Source organism: Nothobranchius furzeri, chromosome 17 (genome assembly GCF_043380555.1).
Source record: "Nothobranchius furzeri strain GRZ-AD chromosome 17, NfurGRZ-RIMD1, whole genome shotgun sequence".
NCBI lineage: Eukaryota > Metazoa > Chordata > Actinopteri > Cyprinodontiformes > Nothobranchiidae > Nothobranchius > Nothobranchius furzeri.
Window position 1 is genome coordinate 28,799,666 of NC_091757.1, and position 14,825 is coordinate 28,814,490.

The 14,825-nt window shown below is 41.4% G+C and overlaps 1 protein-coding gene across 4 annotated transcripts; it reads left to right on the forward strand.

Moving 5' to 3' along the window:
- Nucleotides 1-52: 52 nt before the first annotated feature.
- LOC107393514 (cytotoxic granule associated RNA binding protein TIA1) lies at nt 53-14,316 on the forward strand. 4 transcript variants are annotated; one of them, XM_015971912.3, is made up of 12 exons: nt 53-312; nt 1,025-1,121; nt 1,309-1,407; nt 3,029-3,083; nt 3,230-3,317; nt 3,949-4,024; nt 4,178-4,286; nt 4,596-4,694; nt 7,288-7,372; nt 7,575-7,713; nt 11,960-12,111; nt 13,955-14,316. In XM_015971912.3, exons 1-12 carry the CDS (start codon nt 284-286, stop codon nt 14,091-14,093), a joined length of 1,167 nt encoding a protein of 388 aa, XP_015827398.1. In that variant the 5' UTR covers nt 53-283; the 3' UTR covers nt 14,094-14,316. The 4 variants fall into 4 exon arrangements, with proteins under 4 accessions (XP_015827398.1, XP_015827400.1, XP_015827401.1 ...); XM_015971914.3 differs by having other exon boundaries at nt 11,963-12,111; XM_015971915.3 differs by having other exon boundaries at nt 4,599-4,694.
- Nucleotides 14,317-14,825: the final 509 nt, after the last annotated feature.

Sequence of the window (14,825 nt, forward strand, 5' to 3'; positions counted from 1 at the left end):
GCGTACTTTAGTACTATTAGATGTGGAGAGGAAAAAAAAAAACAACGCTTGATTTTGGCTGGGTTTCAGTGAGCTGCTGCCAGGTCGCTGTTGCTGACGCCGCTCCTCCGCCATCTTCAACTTCCTATTGTTTGCATCAGACTGAGAGAGGCTGGCTGTGGTGCGAGACTCGAATCCGACACGGATTTATTGATCTGTAAATACAGCCCTCGTTCAGGTTCATTCAAAACCTTTTGTATGTCATTGGACTAAAACCCTCTCAGGACTCGACCACCAAATCTTCATGATGGACGACGACCAACCCAAAACCTTGTAAGAGCGGCCCTGTCTATGTCCAGGAATGCGTAGGCTCCGTCTAGTTACTATTCGTTTGAAATGTTTCCACGTTGTTGTTTCAAATGATAGCTGTAACGTCTTCCATAATGCCTTTGTGTTCTTTACTTCGAAATGTCATTAAATGTGGTCAATCGCGAGATTTCTGAGCGCCATTATTTGCATTTATATCAACAGTAGCTTGTTTGGTACAGCTTTATAAATAGAAGCGTAACTCGCTACATTTTAAACTCAGTGGCTAACTAGCTAGCACCGCTAAAAGTAAATAGCACGTCGCTTGATTTCATTTTCCCAGAGTTACACTTACATTCAGTAAATTCGTGGTATTTATCAGCGTTGGGCAGAAATTGTCAATCATTATCTAGACTGAAATACATTCGGTGTAAAATGTAAGTAACATTTGCTGCCAGCACTTATTTTGAGGCCCGTCTGTTAGCTACTAGTCTTTAGCTGGCAGCGTAGCCACGTCAACGCTCGGTCAGGCTACACGGGACACCTTCCTTGGGGGGTGGTGACCGTCATCCACTATATTGTCTAAAGCATGTACCGTCGTCCGCATTTTTAGTCATTTATTTTGTAGTTCATTTGTTAAAATAAGATATAACCATGGCTCTTGCTAGCCCGGTGTACAGCTAGCCTTTGTTTGCATGCTACTTCCTGTTTAACATAAACTGTCGGTTTTTGCTTACAGATATGTGGGAAATCTGTCCAGGGATGTGACCGAGCCTCTCATTCTACAGGTCTTCACACAGATAGGACCATGTAAAAGCTGTAAAATGATAAATGATGTAAGTTGTGGTCATTACATATAGATTCATAAATGAGACCGGAACAGGCACCCGCCACCAGCTGAAACGTTGTAGTGCACATTCTTTCCCTTTGTACAAGGCCGGGTACACCCATCACTAGTTTTAGTTTGTGTCTTGAGCAGTGATTGAACAGTTTACTTAATATCAGTTTGTTTGGCGTTGACAGACCGCTGGGAACGACCCCTATTGCTTTGTGGAGTTCTACGACCACAGGCATGCTGCTGCCTCATTGGCTGCCATGAATGGAAGGAAAATATTGGGTAAGGTAAGCTATCGTATCTACAGGGTGAGTGGGGATGGGTGGGCTGTGGGGAAGGGAAATGTAGGTTGTGCTTCTGAAAACCAAAGGAGAAACTAAACTTAGATTACCACCATCTAAAAAACTAGTTTACTCTTTAAACTGGTCTAGACCAGTATTTGATTGCATGGGGTGCCACTATTGACAGTTATTTATACAGATTATTATATCAAGTAGGGGGGTTGGTTGTTTTAATAATAATAATAATAATAATAATATAGCTAAATTAGATATTTATTTTTTCTTCAATTAATTTAAATGTCACCTTTGGGAGTTATTGTATAGCGCAAAAATGTAAGAAAAACTTGCATATTCAAATAAAAATAATATTTAATACAAAGTACCGGTTCAAGGCACCCAAAGCTCTTTACATTAGTCACATTCAGTCACAGCTGTCCTGTCTGACAGACGAGGCTGCCGTTTTTGCGCCATCGGCCCCTCTGACCACAGCCAACACAGGTAAGTTAGGTGTAAGTTACGCAATAAAACATGCTTAAAAATGAAGAGGTGAAATCAGTTCATTGGGCTCCATAAACCCCACATAATCACATGCTGGCACAGCATTAACCAATCAAATATGGGTCCAAATTCAGGTCAAAGAGATTCCTGGATCACAAGTAGGAACATAGCAGGCTTCTCCTCATCCTCCTTCCACCATTGTAGTTTAGAAACTGTAGCTTTGATGGAGCCAAACAGGAAATAATTAATCTGACTGTCACATGCAGCACATTCTAGTGGTGAGTAGAAAAACTATTTAACTCATTCACTGCTATTGACGACTAAAGTCGTCATTTTAAATCCAACCGTTCACTGCCAATGATGATTAAAGTCGTCATTTGCATTTATTTATTTTTTTTTACTGTGTGGGCATCGGAACGAGCCCCCACACTGTGAAAACAAACATCCCAGCTCTAAAGCTGATCATCCGCATACGTCACACGTCACGTGATCAGGATGCAGAAAATCCATGTGTTAGGAGATAGTTTTGAGCCGCTGCTGTAAAAAAAAGTGAGGCGCGAACCGGAAAAGCTTCTGCCGATCACAATATGACATCGAATTATGAAAGAACGGATAACGCTTGAAACGCGTGGATTCTTCCTGATGTAAGAGGTGAGTCTCCGCTTTGTTTTGGTTGTTTTGGCGTCGCCATCATCCTAGCGCGCAACGTTCTGTGACTTAAAAAAACAGTAAAAACTGTGAGAAACACTGGCAGCGAATGAGTTAAGAACCTAAATATAATTATAAAGAAGTTCAAACACAACACAGAAGAGCTTGATAAATATAAAACAAATAAAATGTTCAACGATAACAATCCTGTTGGATGGACTGATCCTTTCAGTGTAACCCAAGGTGACTGAAATGTTTCTACTTCTGCCTTTTCAGATATTTTGTTAACAGTTAAAGATAACAGAGACTAGGTTGTAAGCTTTAAGGCATCCCATGAGATTTCATATACATGTTCTCCAAAATTACTGTGCATACTTTGAGAATATTAGGTCTGCAATTCTATCAGCAAGTTCTTATAGTAGTTTTTTCCTAATGAAGTAAACATACCCCACCTGTACTGTTTTTCTGCTGCTGTCTACAGGAGGTCAAAGTCAACTGGGCCACAACGCCATCCAGCCAGAAAAAAGACACGAGTAGTGAGTGGTGCTAACACACACGCTGGTGGAATGAGATTAGCCGTCGTGGCTGATTTCATCATTTATTTTTGTATTCATGATTTTCTTTAGAGAAAAAAGAACGGCAACGTAAACTGAATATGTATTCCAACTTATTGTCTCTGTAGATCACTTCCACGTCTTCGTTGGTGATCTCAGCCCAGAAATAACCACAGAAGATGTCAAAGCTGCCTTTGCTCCATTTGGGAGGATATCGTAAGTGTCAAACCAACAACTGGTTTTACAAAAGTCTGAAAAAGCTATTTATTAACCACAGATCAGCCTTTATCTTTCTAAATCAGAACAATAGATAAAGTGACAATAATAAACAACGGGGAATTAACCCTTTGATGCATAATGGTCACTACAGTGGACAGGTACTCAAAATTGTTATTTATTAATTTTTGCTATTAAGCACAGCTGTTGAAGACTTTATTGCATCTGAGCCCCTCCATTTGGACTTCAGTAAGTCAAGCCAACATATTTCATGTTCAGAATGCACGCTGTCCACTGAGGTGGACATGTAATAAATTATTTGTAAATTAACAAAATGTTACAAAAAGTATTTGTTGAAATTTGTTTCATTCACACCTAAAGATGAATGAAAAAAATTGTTTAAAAAATCATGGTTGAAGATCTCATAATTCATGCATCAGAGGGTTAAAATATTAGCATAGAAAACAAACAACTGTGGTACAGTTTGTTCTGTCGTGAGATGCTATCAGATACACACAAGGGGTGTTTGTATCTCATTTTCATTTTAGTTTAGACCATAAGCTGTTATCCGTTTCCACCTTGTTTTGTGTTGCTTTTTTCTGACATGATAAAGGATATTTCCCCCCCACAGAGATGCTCGTGTGGTGAAAGATATGGCTACAGGGAAATCCAAAGGCTATGGCTTTGTGTCTTTCTTCAACAAATGGGTAAGGCGCCTTCATCCTGTCACTGCTGCTGAGAACGATCAGGATGTGACTGTTGCTCTGCAGATGAAACGCGCTCCAATGTCTGTCATGTGACATAAAGCATGTTGTTAGGCTCCGTTTCTGATCATTAAAAATTTTTTTTTTTCATATCAGGATGCAGAGAACGCCATCCAGCACATGGGGGGACAGTGGTTAGGTGGCAGACAGATTCGAACCAACTGGGCCACGAGAAAGCCTCCTGCTCCAAAGACTACATATGAAAGTGAGATCAAGCTATTTTGTGGTTAATTATTAGTCCATAGAAAGGATACAGAATTGGGTGGAAAAAATTGATTTATCTTTATAAAACAACAAATGACTTTAAATTTATCCTGAGATAGAGATTTTCAAACAGAATGACAATGGTTTAGTTTTCTATTAAATAAGTTCCTCTACACCAGAATTAGTTTTTTCTTGGACAATAAACACCGTAACGTCACACAAAAAGTGTGATTTGAACATCCCTAGTTCGTGTTTGTTTTTGACTGTGTGTGTGTTTCGGTGATGAGCTAACTCTAAAACTCTCAAACAGCAGGTAACTCCAAACACCTATCCTTTGATGAAGTGATGAGCCAGTCCAGTCCCAGCAACTGTACTGTCTATTGTGGTGGAGTCAGCACTGGCCTCACAGGTAAACACCAACAGCGTAGAACTTGATTCAAGATACTTTCTTATCTTTCTACTCCTCTGTTGCCTTTTTCAGTCATGGTTAGGGCTGCACGATAATCCTGCGATATGCGATAACGGTGATTAATATTGCAGTGGCGATATTACTTGTGTGTGTGTGTGTGGGGGGGGGGGGGTTGTGGGACATCTAACCAATGAGAACCCACCCAATTGGCTAAATGGGTGAAGAGCTCCATTTGATTTGTTAAAAAAAAATAATACTTCTGTTTGACAGAATGCATTATGTGTAGCAAACATTTCAGCTGACCATTCATTACGATATTTATCTGTTCCTTGCGATATGCATATTGCGCATGCTGATAATGCGATAACGATATGTTTGTGATGTATTGTGCAGCCCTAGTCATGGTTAACACTGATGGATTCATAAATCTTATCATTCAAACAGCAGATCTTTGGTCGAGCCCCAGCGCAAATGTTTCAGCGAGCTGTTACGAAACGGTGCATATAAATGTGGAGAGGGGAACTGCTCATTAAATGCAGTGCTACCTGTGCAATGGAAGCACATCCTCTCCCCCAGGTTGATGCTGATGCCTACCTGTTTTTACATGATTGAGAAGTTAAAATTTGTTGACAACAAAAACTAGAGAGCGATCTTTTTGCCTTTAATAGAGACGGCTGCGTCTACTTCGAGAGGGTCAGACATCAGCTGCTCGATCACAAACTTTGTTTACAAAACATCTCAGAGATCACGAACTAATAAACAAAATAAAAAAATAAACGTTTTGGCAGCATCTTGTGAAAGTATTCAGCACCTGAGCTAAATGTAACACCCGTGTTCAGATTAGTGTCACTTAACATGGAAACACCAGTAATTTTATAAAGCACCTTGTCGTTCGTGGCATCTGTTTGTGAGCTGAAACATGGGCAGTGATTGGCTGCGAAAGCAGACTTGACCTATTTTGGCAAGCCATTTTAACATTTAATCACCAACCACACCTGCTTGTAATTCCTATTTTACATATATATAATTAATCCTAGTCCAGATCGTATACTAGAGTCAGAAATCTAGCAGGAGCAGGATTTTAAAAATAAGATTCAAAGAGCTGCAAAAGCAGGAACAAAACTTGATCTTTAGACGCATTTAAAAATGTAACATGTTTATGTTTACTTTTCGATCTCTATGGAACTAAACCCTGATCTGGTTAGGAGGATGCTAATTCTAACCTCATGTTAATACTACACACCAGAGCAGCACTATATTTTAAATCTTGCTCCTTCAGAAATTTTGACCATCATTCGTTCTCGCTGTCCATATCTTGCTGCTGCCCATAGCAATGGCCAAAGGAGGTTTTCCAGCCTATTGCTTCACCAGGTCAGGAACTTCATTAGTCCGATACAGCGACATCTGCTGGTGAAGTTGAAATATGACAGCCTCATCATATACAATATGTCAAACTTATAAAATGAATAACTGGATTGTAATTTTTATGACCCTGCCATCCTTCTGAATGCAATTGTGGTTTATGCTTGTGTTCACATAAGCTACTGATTCATTCAAGGAAATAATTTGTTCGGTTAAACAAATGACATGAGGTGGGGTGTCAGTCATCCATATTTTCCCCTTATGGTATGCATGGTTTAAAGACCTCATTTATATAATTTTCTATCCCATAATTTTCAGTGAAAATTAAAACTAAAACAAGTCACAAAGCATCGTGAGTTTCAGCAGCTTTTGTTTTGACAAGTGACAGTAAACAAACCAGTCATGTGACCCAGGTAAAACTAGGCCTGGTTTGTCACCAGTCACATGGTTTTCTATGAAATAAAGCAAGCCTCAAATCAAGGCTTCAAGTGTCTCATCACTACCTGCCAAATCCTGCAATATCCACATCCAAAGTCACCCACTCTCGCCCATTTATTCAGCCCAAACCAGAAATGAAGGACTTGAACCCTAAATCCAACCCACCCAGCCAAGAGAGAGTTTCTTCTCTTATGGAGGGTATGCCAGCTGACAGCTGGGGCAAGATATCAGATGTTGACCCCCACTTGCCTGCACACATTTTCTCACTTCTCTCTGCAACGAACAGCTGACAGGACCTCTGAATCTGCTGCTGTCTCTGAGGACTTGTTTATAAAACTTTCATCTGAGTTGGTCATAATTCAGGATTGCTGATTGATCTTTGACCCATCCTGCTCAGATGGGTCCTTCCTGCTCCAGTTTGCCTCCCTCTTCCGTCTGCTGCAACCTCCAAACCACCTGCTAACGAAAGATTTGCGTTGGGTTCTGCAGGATCCCATTCCCACTGCAGGGCTCTACTACACAGTCAGCTGTTTAGCAGGCTTTGGTTCCGAAGGCATTATTCTGTTGCCAGGGTTATTTAGTGTTTAAAAACTTAAAGCATTTGAGGTGAATTGTAACCTTCTCTCTGACGACCTTCTGGGTCAAGTAGTCCCTATTTTGGGTTCTGCGGTAGCTGCAACTAAATCATGTTGAGCTTATAGATTTTTAAAATTCTACCATGAGACTTTGTTCCCAGGAATTTTTCACATTTACTTATCAACCAGGTTCTCCTCCTGTTCTGTTTGACTTTCAGAGCAATTAATGAGACAGACCTTCTCCCCCTTTGGACAAATCATGGAGGTCAGAGTTTTTCCAGACAAAGGCTATTCATTTGTGAGGTAAGTGGGAGTGATTTCTTGTTCTGCTTCTCCTTCAAATTCGTAGCCTGATGCTGGAAGTAGACATGGTCAGTAGCTTTCTACCACTTTAGTAAACAGACACAAGAACAGCTTTGTCAGGTTTCTGCTTCATCTCATGGCTGTAAACCTCTCTATTTATACGTTTGTGTATAATATGTATATATATTCTGTTTGATTTCAGGTTTAATTCCCACGAGTCAGCAGCCCATGCCATTGTGTCAGTGAATGGCTCTTCATTAGAGGGCCACATAGTGAAGTGCTACTGGGGTAAAGAGACACCAGACATGATGAACTCAATGCAGCAGATGTCTGTTCCACAGGTAAGGATGCTGTGTAATGACATTATCATCTCCAGTGGTGACTGATGTGTTTTACGCCTAGTTTATACTTTGCCGTCTGCTGAGGTACGGAGACACGAAGCACCATTATCCATCTAAGCTCTTCGACACGTACGCAAAGGACTAAGTAGAGCGCAGATTTTTAACTATCCATCGTACGAGAGACCTCACGTTTGAGGTTTTTTTTTCTCACGTCGTAGCTTTTTCATACTTCCAAATTAATTCAGCACACATTAGTTCAAGTTACCAATAGGCTTGGCGGTATTACGGTATTACTATTTACAGCCAGTGTTAAAAAGTAGCAACGGTCAGTGCCAATAACAGCATGAAAAACACAAGGATTAATTCAATTCAAGTTTATTTATATTGCACCAAATCACATCAAGAGTTGTCTCAAGGCACTTAACACAATAAACATTCCAATACAGGTCAGTTCATTAAGCCAATGAATAAAAAGTTTCCTATATAAGGAACCCAGCAGATTGCATTGAGTCACTGACTAGTGTCAGTGACTTTACAGTAATCCTCATACTAAGCAAGCATGCAGTGACAGTGGAAAGGAAAACTCCCTTTTAACAGGAAGAAACCTCCAGAAGAACCTGGATCAGTATAAGCAGCCATCCTCCACAACTCACTGGGGATCGAGAACACAGAGCAGAGACACACACACACACCTACACACACACATCTACACAACATATCTACCAAGTAATGTTTCTATGGTTACGTTGTGATTTCTTAGTAAATATTCTATTTAGTGAGAGACAAACTTTATTGTATTTATCCTAGTGAGTCTATAATTAAACGGGTAAACTAGTAGTAGCACATTCAATGTCAAAGAAAGTAAAAAGTTATTATCAGGAGAGGGAGAATGTTTTAAGTGGTTAGCAACAGTGTGCTAGCCGATGGTCCCCTCTATGAGGTCACCACAGCTCAGCAGAACATCATTGTAGCTTTTTCCGGGGAGAAAAACGCTGCGGAACAGCAACAGCTGAAGTAGCAGGAAATAATACAGTTAAAGAGCAGATTGTAGAAGAAATTAGTAGTGTGTGGAAAGTGGTCAGTATGTCCTCCAGCAGTCTAAGCCTATAGCAGCATAACTACAGAGATTACTTTGCCTTTTAGATGGAGGCATGTTGGAGGCAGGGCAAGGGAGAGCCGTCTTTACCGACTACACTCCACCTCCCTCTACTTCCCCACTTGTCCAGATCTAGGCTAACATCAGATTTTTAACCATAGGCCCTATCAAACAAAAATGTTTTAAGCCTAGTATTAAAAGTAGACAATGTGTCTGCCTCACGAACCAAAGCTGGGAGTTGGTTCCACAAGAGAGGAGCTTAATAGCTAAAAGATCTGCCTCCCAACCTATTTTTAGATATTCTGGTGTCCTTAAAATCTATTCTGAATTTAACAGGCAGCCAATGTAGGGAAGCTAAGACAGGAGAGATATGATCTCTCTTTTTAATTCTCATCAGAACTCTAGCTGCAGCATTTTGGACAAAACTAAATAAAAAAGATGGTAATTTAATGCAAAAAACAGATGCATGGTTGAATTTTCAGTTTTACACAAATAGTTAAAAATGTTTTGTCCAATTTTTAGAGATGTTCTGTAAAGTTTATGAATGTGATAAAAAAAAAGTGACAGCTCGCGCACCAACTGACTTGGTAGCCCAATCCCAACACTCGCCCTGCGGTCTTCAGCAAAGGGCACAGAAAGTGCACAGTAAGGCTTCAAGTGCGTTTTACACAAGTGTGCAAATAATTGCCGAATTGAGACGGGGAGCGTTGCGTCATAGATCGCAAGCATGCCCAAATGCATGGTCAGCATCAATCCACACTTGGGTGAAGTGCAGATCAAGGGTGCAAAAGGGGTGTTTGATCAACTTCCGCACTAATCGGGACATCCTTCGCACTCATCCCTGGTCTGGATTGTGCAACTGAAGGGCACAAGTGTGGAAGTGCGAGTATTGGAATGGTGCCTATGTCTCAAAAGAACACAACTTCAACAGTTTGGGAGAATTTCGGGTGTGAAGCTGAATGAAAAGGAGAGCCGATTAACACAGATGAGGTAATTTTTACAAACAAAAGATGACAGCGAAAGATGCACATCCGTTGGCACAGGAGGGAGCAGAAGCTGAAATAGCAGATTTCTGTTTGAAACCGGTTATTAAAAGAGACACCAACACACTTTTCTGGTAGAAAATAAGCTAGCAGCCGTCCCCAGATATCGCGACTAGCCCCAAGCTAATCAAAGCAGGTTTTCAGCAGTCGGCCCATAACGTCCAATGTTGACGCCAGAAAAGGTGAACATGCTGGTTTTTCGAGCGAAACATCTTTTTATAAGCTGCAAAATGTTAATATTATGTGTGTTATGTTGTTTTTAGTAATACTGTTTGTTTTTCCATTTCTGAACGATGAAGGTCCAAGCCAAAAGTTTGGTTATTCCACTTGGGGCTTGCGTTCTCCCATTATCTTTTTTTTACGTGTTTGTGAAGCAACTTGTGCTTGTGATTTTTCTCTAGAGAGGAGCTTTATAAAAACATGTTCTACTCCAAAAATGCATGGAGGAAATCTGTAGGTAGAAATAGCTTTTAAATGTATTAAATAACAAAAAGTGCACAGTTTTCCCTGCATTACCGCAGCAGGCCGGCTGCACGTTTTTATAAGCCGTCTGATAGTTTTTCCTCACTAAAACGTTTGTTCCGTGAGAGACGCACGCATTCTGACACCTTAGCTTGTTTGAACTAACGTGTGCCGTCAGAAACATTCAAACCATTTTTAAGAGAAGTTGAGCTTTCAAGTCAACTAAAATGCACGACTGCACTTGCGCTGATGAAGCATAAACCAAGCTTTAGAAATCAGCCTGAACCTGCTCATATGTGGAAGGAGTCTCTCTCTCTGTGCTGGGCTCACCTACAGTGCCATTATTATCTAAGTTGTGTGTGGGAACCGTATGTCGATGTTGGGAACATAAAACAGTAAAATAACCAGAACATGCAGCTCTGTCAGCTGTGGAGTTGGGCTCTGCTCTGGACGGTACACCCCACCCCCCTCCTCCCCCGCGCTGGCTTTTGTCGCCACCATAGCACAGGGGGAAAACCCCGGATGTAAAAAAATAAATAAAAAAGTTACACAACTGATCCTGGATCAGTCAAAACTGCTAAAACTGCAGCTTTGATGGTCACATGATCGTGCTGTTTGAAATAGCTATTTCGGTCCAAAAACGATAGATCTTTCAGCCCTACTTTGATGTGAGGCTTATTGTGTTTCAAGAATTTGTTTGGCTGTGTGACCAGCTCATTTCTTCTTCTGCAGTATCCCAGTAGACATATCTTGATAGCTGAGCAATTGCACCCTCTATTGGCACAAAATAATTTACATCCAAGCGCAGCAGATTGACTTGAAGCAGTTAACCGGGCAAAACTATTTTACCCGGTTACAATATTAACGGCAATTAACCGGTTAACTATATACATCCCTCGGTACACCCCCCACATTACTGCAGGTGCAGCACCAATCCGCCTATCGATCTCCATCATTCCCTCACTCGTGAACAAGACCCCGCTTGGAGCAGGGCCTCATCCCTGACCTGCAGAAGGCATTCTACCCTTTTACTACTCAAGACCACGCTCTCGTATTTAGAGGATCTGATTCTCATCCCAGCTGCTTCACACTGCTACGAACCGCTTCAGCAAAAGCCACAGGTCACATTCTGATGACCTGGCCTGGCAGGGGGCCAAGCAAGGCCTAGCAGCCTGCCAGGCTTTAAAAGTGCTGCGGAAACCTGAAACATGGAACTTACTTCTCGACTCATAAAACGCATACTGGATAAAAAGAAAGATGCGTCTCTGTCATATTTCAACAGATTGCAGTGTAGGAGCACACAGAGCAAGCAGCAAATGCTAGCACCAGCTCCAACGAAGATGCGTTCGGGGACGCTCCAAAATATGGCAGCTTATTTAAAGTTTTCCGACAGGATTGACTCTGGACTTTTATGAATCGATTCCGAATCTTTATAAGTTGGAATCGCGATTCGGATGTGAATCAATCTTTTTCGGGCATCTCTAATTACTACCAAGCGTGGCGGCACCAATGTTGCAAAATTCTCATCACCATGCCGCTATACCTTTGATAAGTGGTGGCAGTATTGCGCTGATTTACCGGCACGGTGTGTCTTCTGAAAGTGGCTGGTGTGTATAACTTGTATATCTGATTTTCTGTTCCGCAGCAGAACAAGATCGGTTTTGCTGCAGCCCAGCCCTACGGCCAGTGGGGTCAGTGGTACGGCAACGGGCCTCAGATCAGCCAGTATGTTCCAAATGGGTGGCAGGTCCCCACCTATGGTGTCTACAGCCAGGCCTGGAACCAGCAGGGCTTTAAGTAAGTAGCACGGTGTGCACAGGGCTCCACTTCTCCACCTTGTCCTACTACAGCACCACCAGATTCACCCCTTCAAGACTGGGGCGAGAAGAACCAGTCGCAGGAGGGAGCGCTATCCTCCCCCACCCACCATCTTATTCTTTCCTGTGTTCGTCAGACACTCACCTTCCTCATCTGGACAGCACATCTTATTGTTTCAAGGAATTTGTCACACTTTTTTTTTTGTTAATTTTTGATTTCTTCGGCTTTCCCCTTCTAACAGACCTAAAGAGTTACAATTTTGAACATTTCTAAAACAGAATGCCAGCTGAACTTTGGAGTCATACTATAAACATGTTGGAGATGTTTTTAATTTCTCTTCACACTGAAGAGTAATTCACCCATGAAGATGCTTGCTCTATGTAAAATCACCCAGTGTGAGTAAAACTCAGTGTTCTGTTTATGTTCATTCTTGTCTTAGCGTTTTGTTCTCTTTTTTTAATTTGATGATCATTTGATCTGTACATAAATCACGAGGGTATGTTAGGTATCACTTTTCACAGAAGAATTGAAAATCCCACAGTGGACAGTTTGATCACAAAGCTGTAAGTTGAGGATGTCTGTTGTACGGAGTTGTGAGGACCTTACATATCCTGAATAAGAAACTTTAAAGTTCGTCCCATTTTCAGAAATTTTGATTTTGAAAGCAACATTTAAATGTAAATATTTTAAATCAGCTTACACTGCTTTCCCCCCCTTTTTGCTTTCAAGGAGCCAGACTAGAGCTTTAGATGGGCCCGACTCAGCAGGTTTCCATCAGTCGTTTTCAGTGGTTTTCTTAGGACTTTGGAAACTTTTTCCTTTTTTGGTTCAGTTTGGCTGTTAGTTGGTTTATTGTTGCTTAAGGATCTCTATGCTGCCTGGGTGATCAGTGGTCCGATCAGCCAGTATGGGTCTCAATAACCAAAGCTGATTTTTGGATGTTAGTGTTTCTTTGTTTTTGTTTACAAGTTTGTTCATGACAAATAACCATGTATCAGTCTAAATAAAAGTGGAAAGAGTTTTGGTGAAACAGAATGGTAGTCGATGGTCTATAGAAAAAAAAAACTGCATAGAATCCCAAACCTGTAGATCACCTTCTAGGTTTTAAAATGAACGTATAACTATCTCCTCGAGTGGATACGACATTAAAAGTTATCTCAATATTTATTTTTGGCCATCTAGCATTCACCTTTTTCACTCGCAGCCCATACCTGATCATTGCTGCTGATTTAAAACCTAATCCTCTAAAAGTGACCAAAGGCTGGACTGAAAATGAAAAAAATCCGTTCAAGTCCAAAGAAAAAGCCTGTCTGATTAGAATAATCCTGAAGATTACTAAAAGCTCTTCCCCCTTAAAAGCAAAGCATTAGCACATACTCTAGAATTTTACAGGGTGTTGAAGGTGAGATTAAATCACCTCGCTGTTGTGTGGTCAAATAGGAGAGAGATTACAGACCTGAAGATGTCTATGTTGGACGGCTTCTTTGTAGTTGGGCAGGAACTGATTCATGCCAAGTGGTTGGGAGGGTAGAAAGAAAGGAATACTTAGCTTTTTGTGCTTTAGCCTGTTTGCTCTCATCTGCTTGTCCTCCAGTTTAATCAGATATAAAACTGGTTCCTTCCAAAGGCTCTCCTTCCTCTATATTCCCCTTTCCCCTTTTGATTTGCTGTCTTAATTTTTACTCACCCTCACAATCTCCTTAATCCAGCCAGTTCAGATTCTGGTAACTAATACAAAGTGTCCTTTGGCTCCCTTTCGCCTCGCCTCTTCTAACCTGCTGGCATTTTGTCTTTCTCTCTCTCTTTGCTTCATCTTTTGCAGTCACTTACCGGCCAGTGCTGGGTGGACTGGCATGAGCGCCATCAGTAACGGTGGGGTTATGGAGCCTACACAGGGACTGAATGGGAGTATGCTAGCCAACCAGCCTGGTATGGGAGCCGCAGGATACCCCACACACTAATAAGTGGGCAGGGTGGGAAATATGGTCGTTGGCTACATGGTGCATTGTGGGGGCTGTGTACCACCACCTCAATCTGTGGCAGGACTAAGACTTTACCAGATGATGCGCCTGATGAAAAGGTTGACATCTCTGACATGTAAATGAGAATTTTCATGTGGGGTTGAGGTAACAGGAGCCAGGGAGCAGTGATTTGACCCACACGGGTACCTCCGCCCTTCTGTGGCAGGAGGACTGGCCGTGATCCAGGGCTCTCGCCATTTTTAAGTTAACTGTAAATGAGTATAAAACTGTAAATGAGAAACTTTTGGATTTTTCTCTCTCCTGGGTTTTACAAATTCTTCCATTTTTACATCTGTCCTCTCTGACAGTTGCTGAGAGGTTGGTCTATCCCCATCCCCCCCCCCCCCCCCCCCCCAGAAAGAGTCTCACCAAGTTACTAACTCTTTGAGAAATGGAAATCATATTTTTTCGTCTTTTTTTAAATTAAGAATAATTGCAGGGATTGTTGCCACTGCTGTTTTTCTGTAAGGGCAGATAAATATTGCACAGTTTTTCCTCCCTTCTTCTTGATGGACAAATTTGGCTACCAGGAGCGTTTCCTTTATTGCATTCCATTTCTCCATATCTTTTAGTCACATGTAAATAACCATCCATCCATTTATTCATTCATTCAAAACGATGTAAGTAAAATGCTACTGATAACTGTGGGTGCTTGCTTTCGAGTTTTGTTTT

Excerpts from the sequence above, each read along its gene's own strand:
- LOC107393514 (XM_015971912.3), top strand. The coding sequence starts at position 284 with ATGATGGACGACGACCAACCCAAAACCTT. Across the intron at positions 1,122-1,308 it reads GCTGTAAAATGATAAATGAT|ACCGCTGGGAACGACCCCTA; the intron begins GTAAGTTGTGGT and ends TGGCGTTGACAG. Across the intron at positions 1,408-3,028 it reads GAAGGAAAATATTGGGTAAG|GAGGTCAAAGTCAACTGGGC; the intron begins GTAAGCTATCGT and ends TGCTGTCTACAG.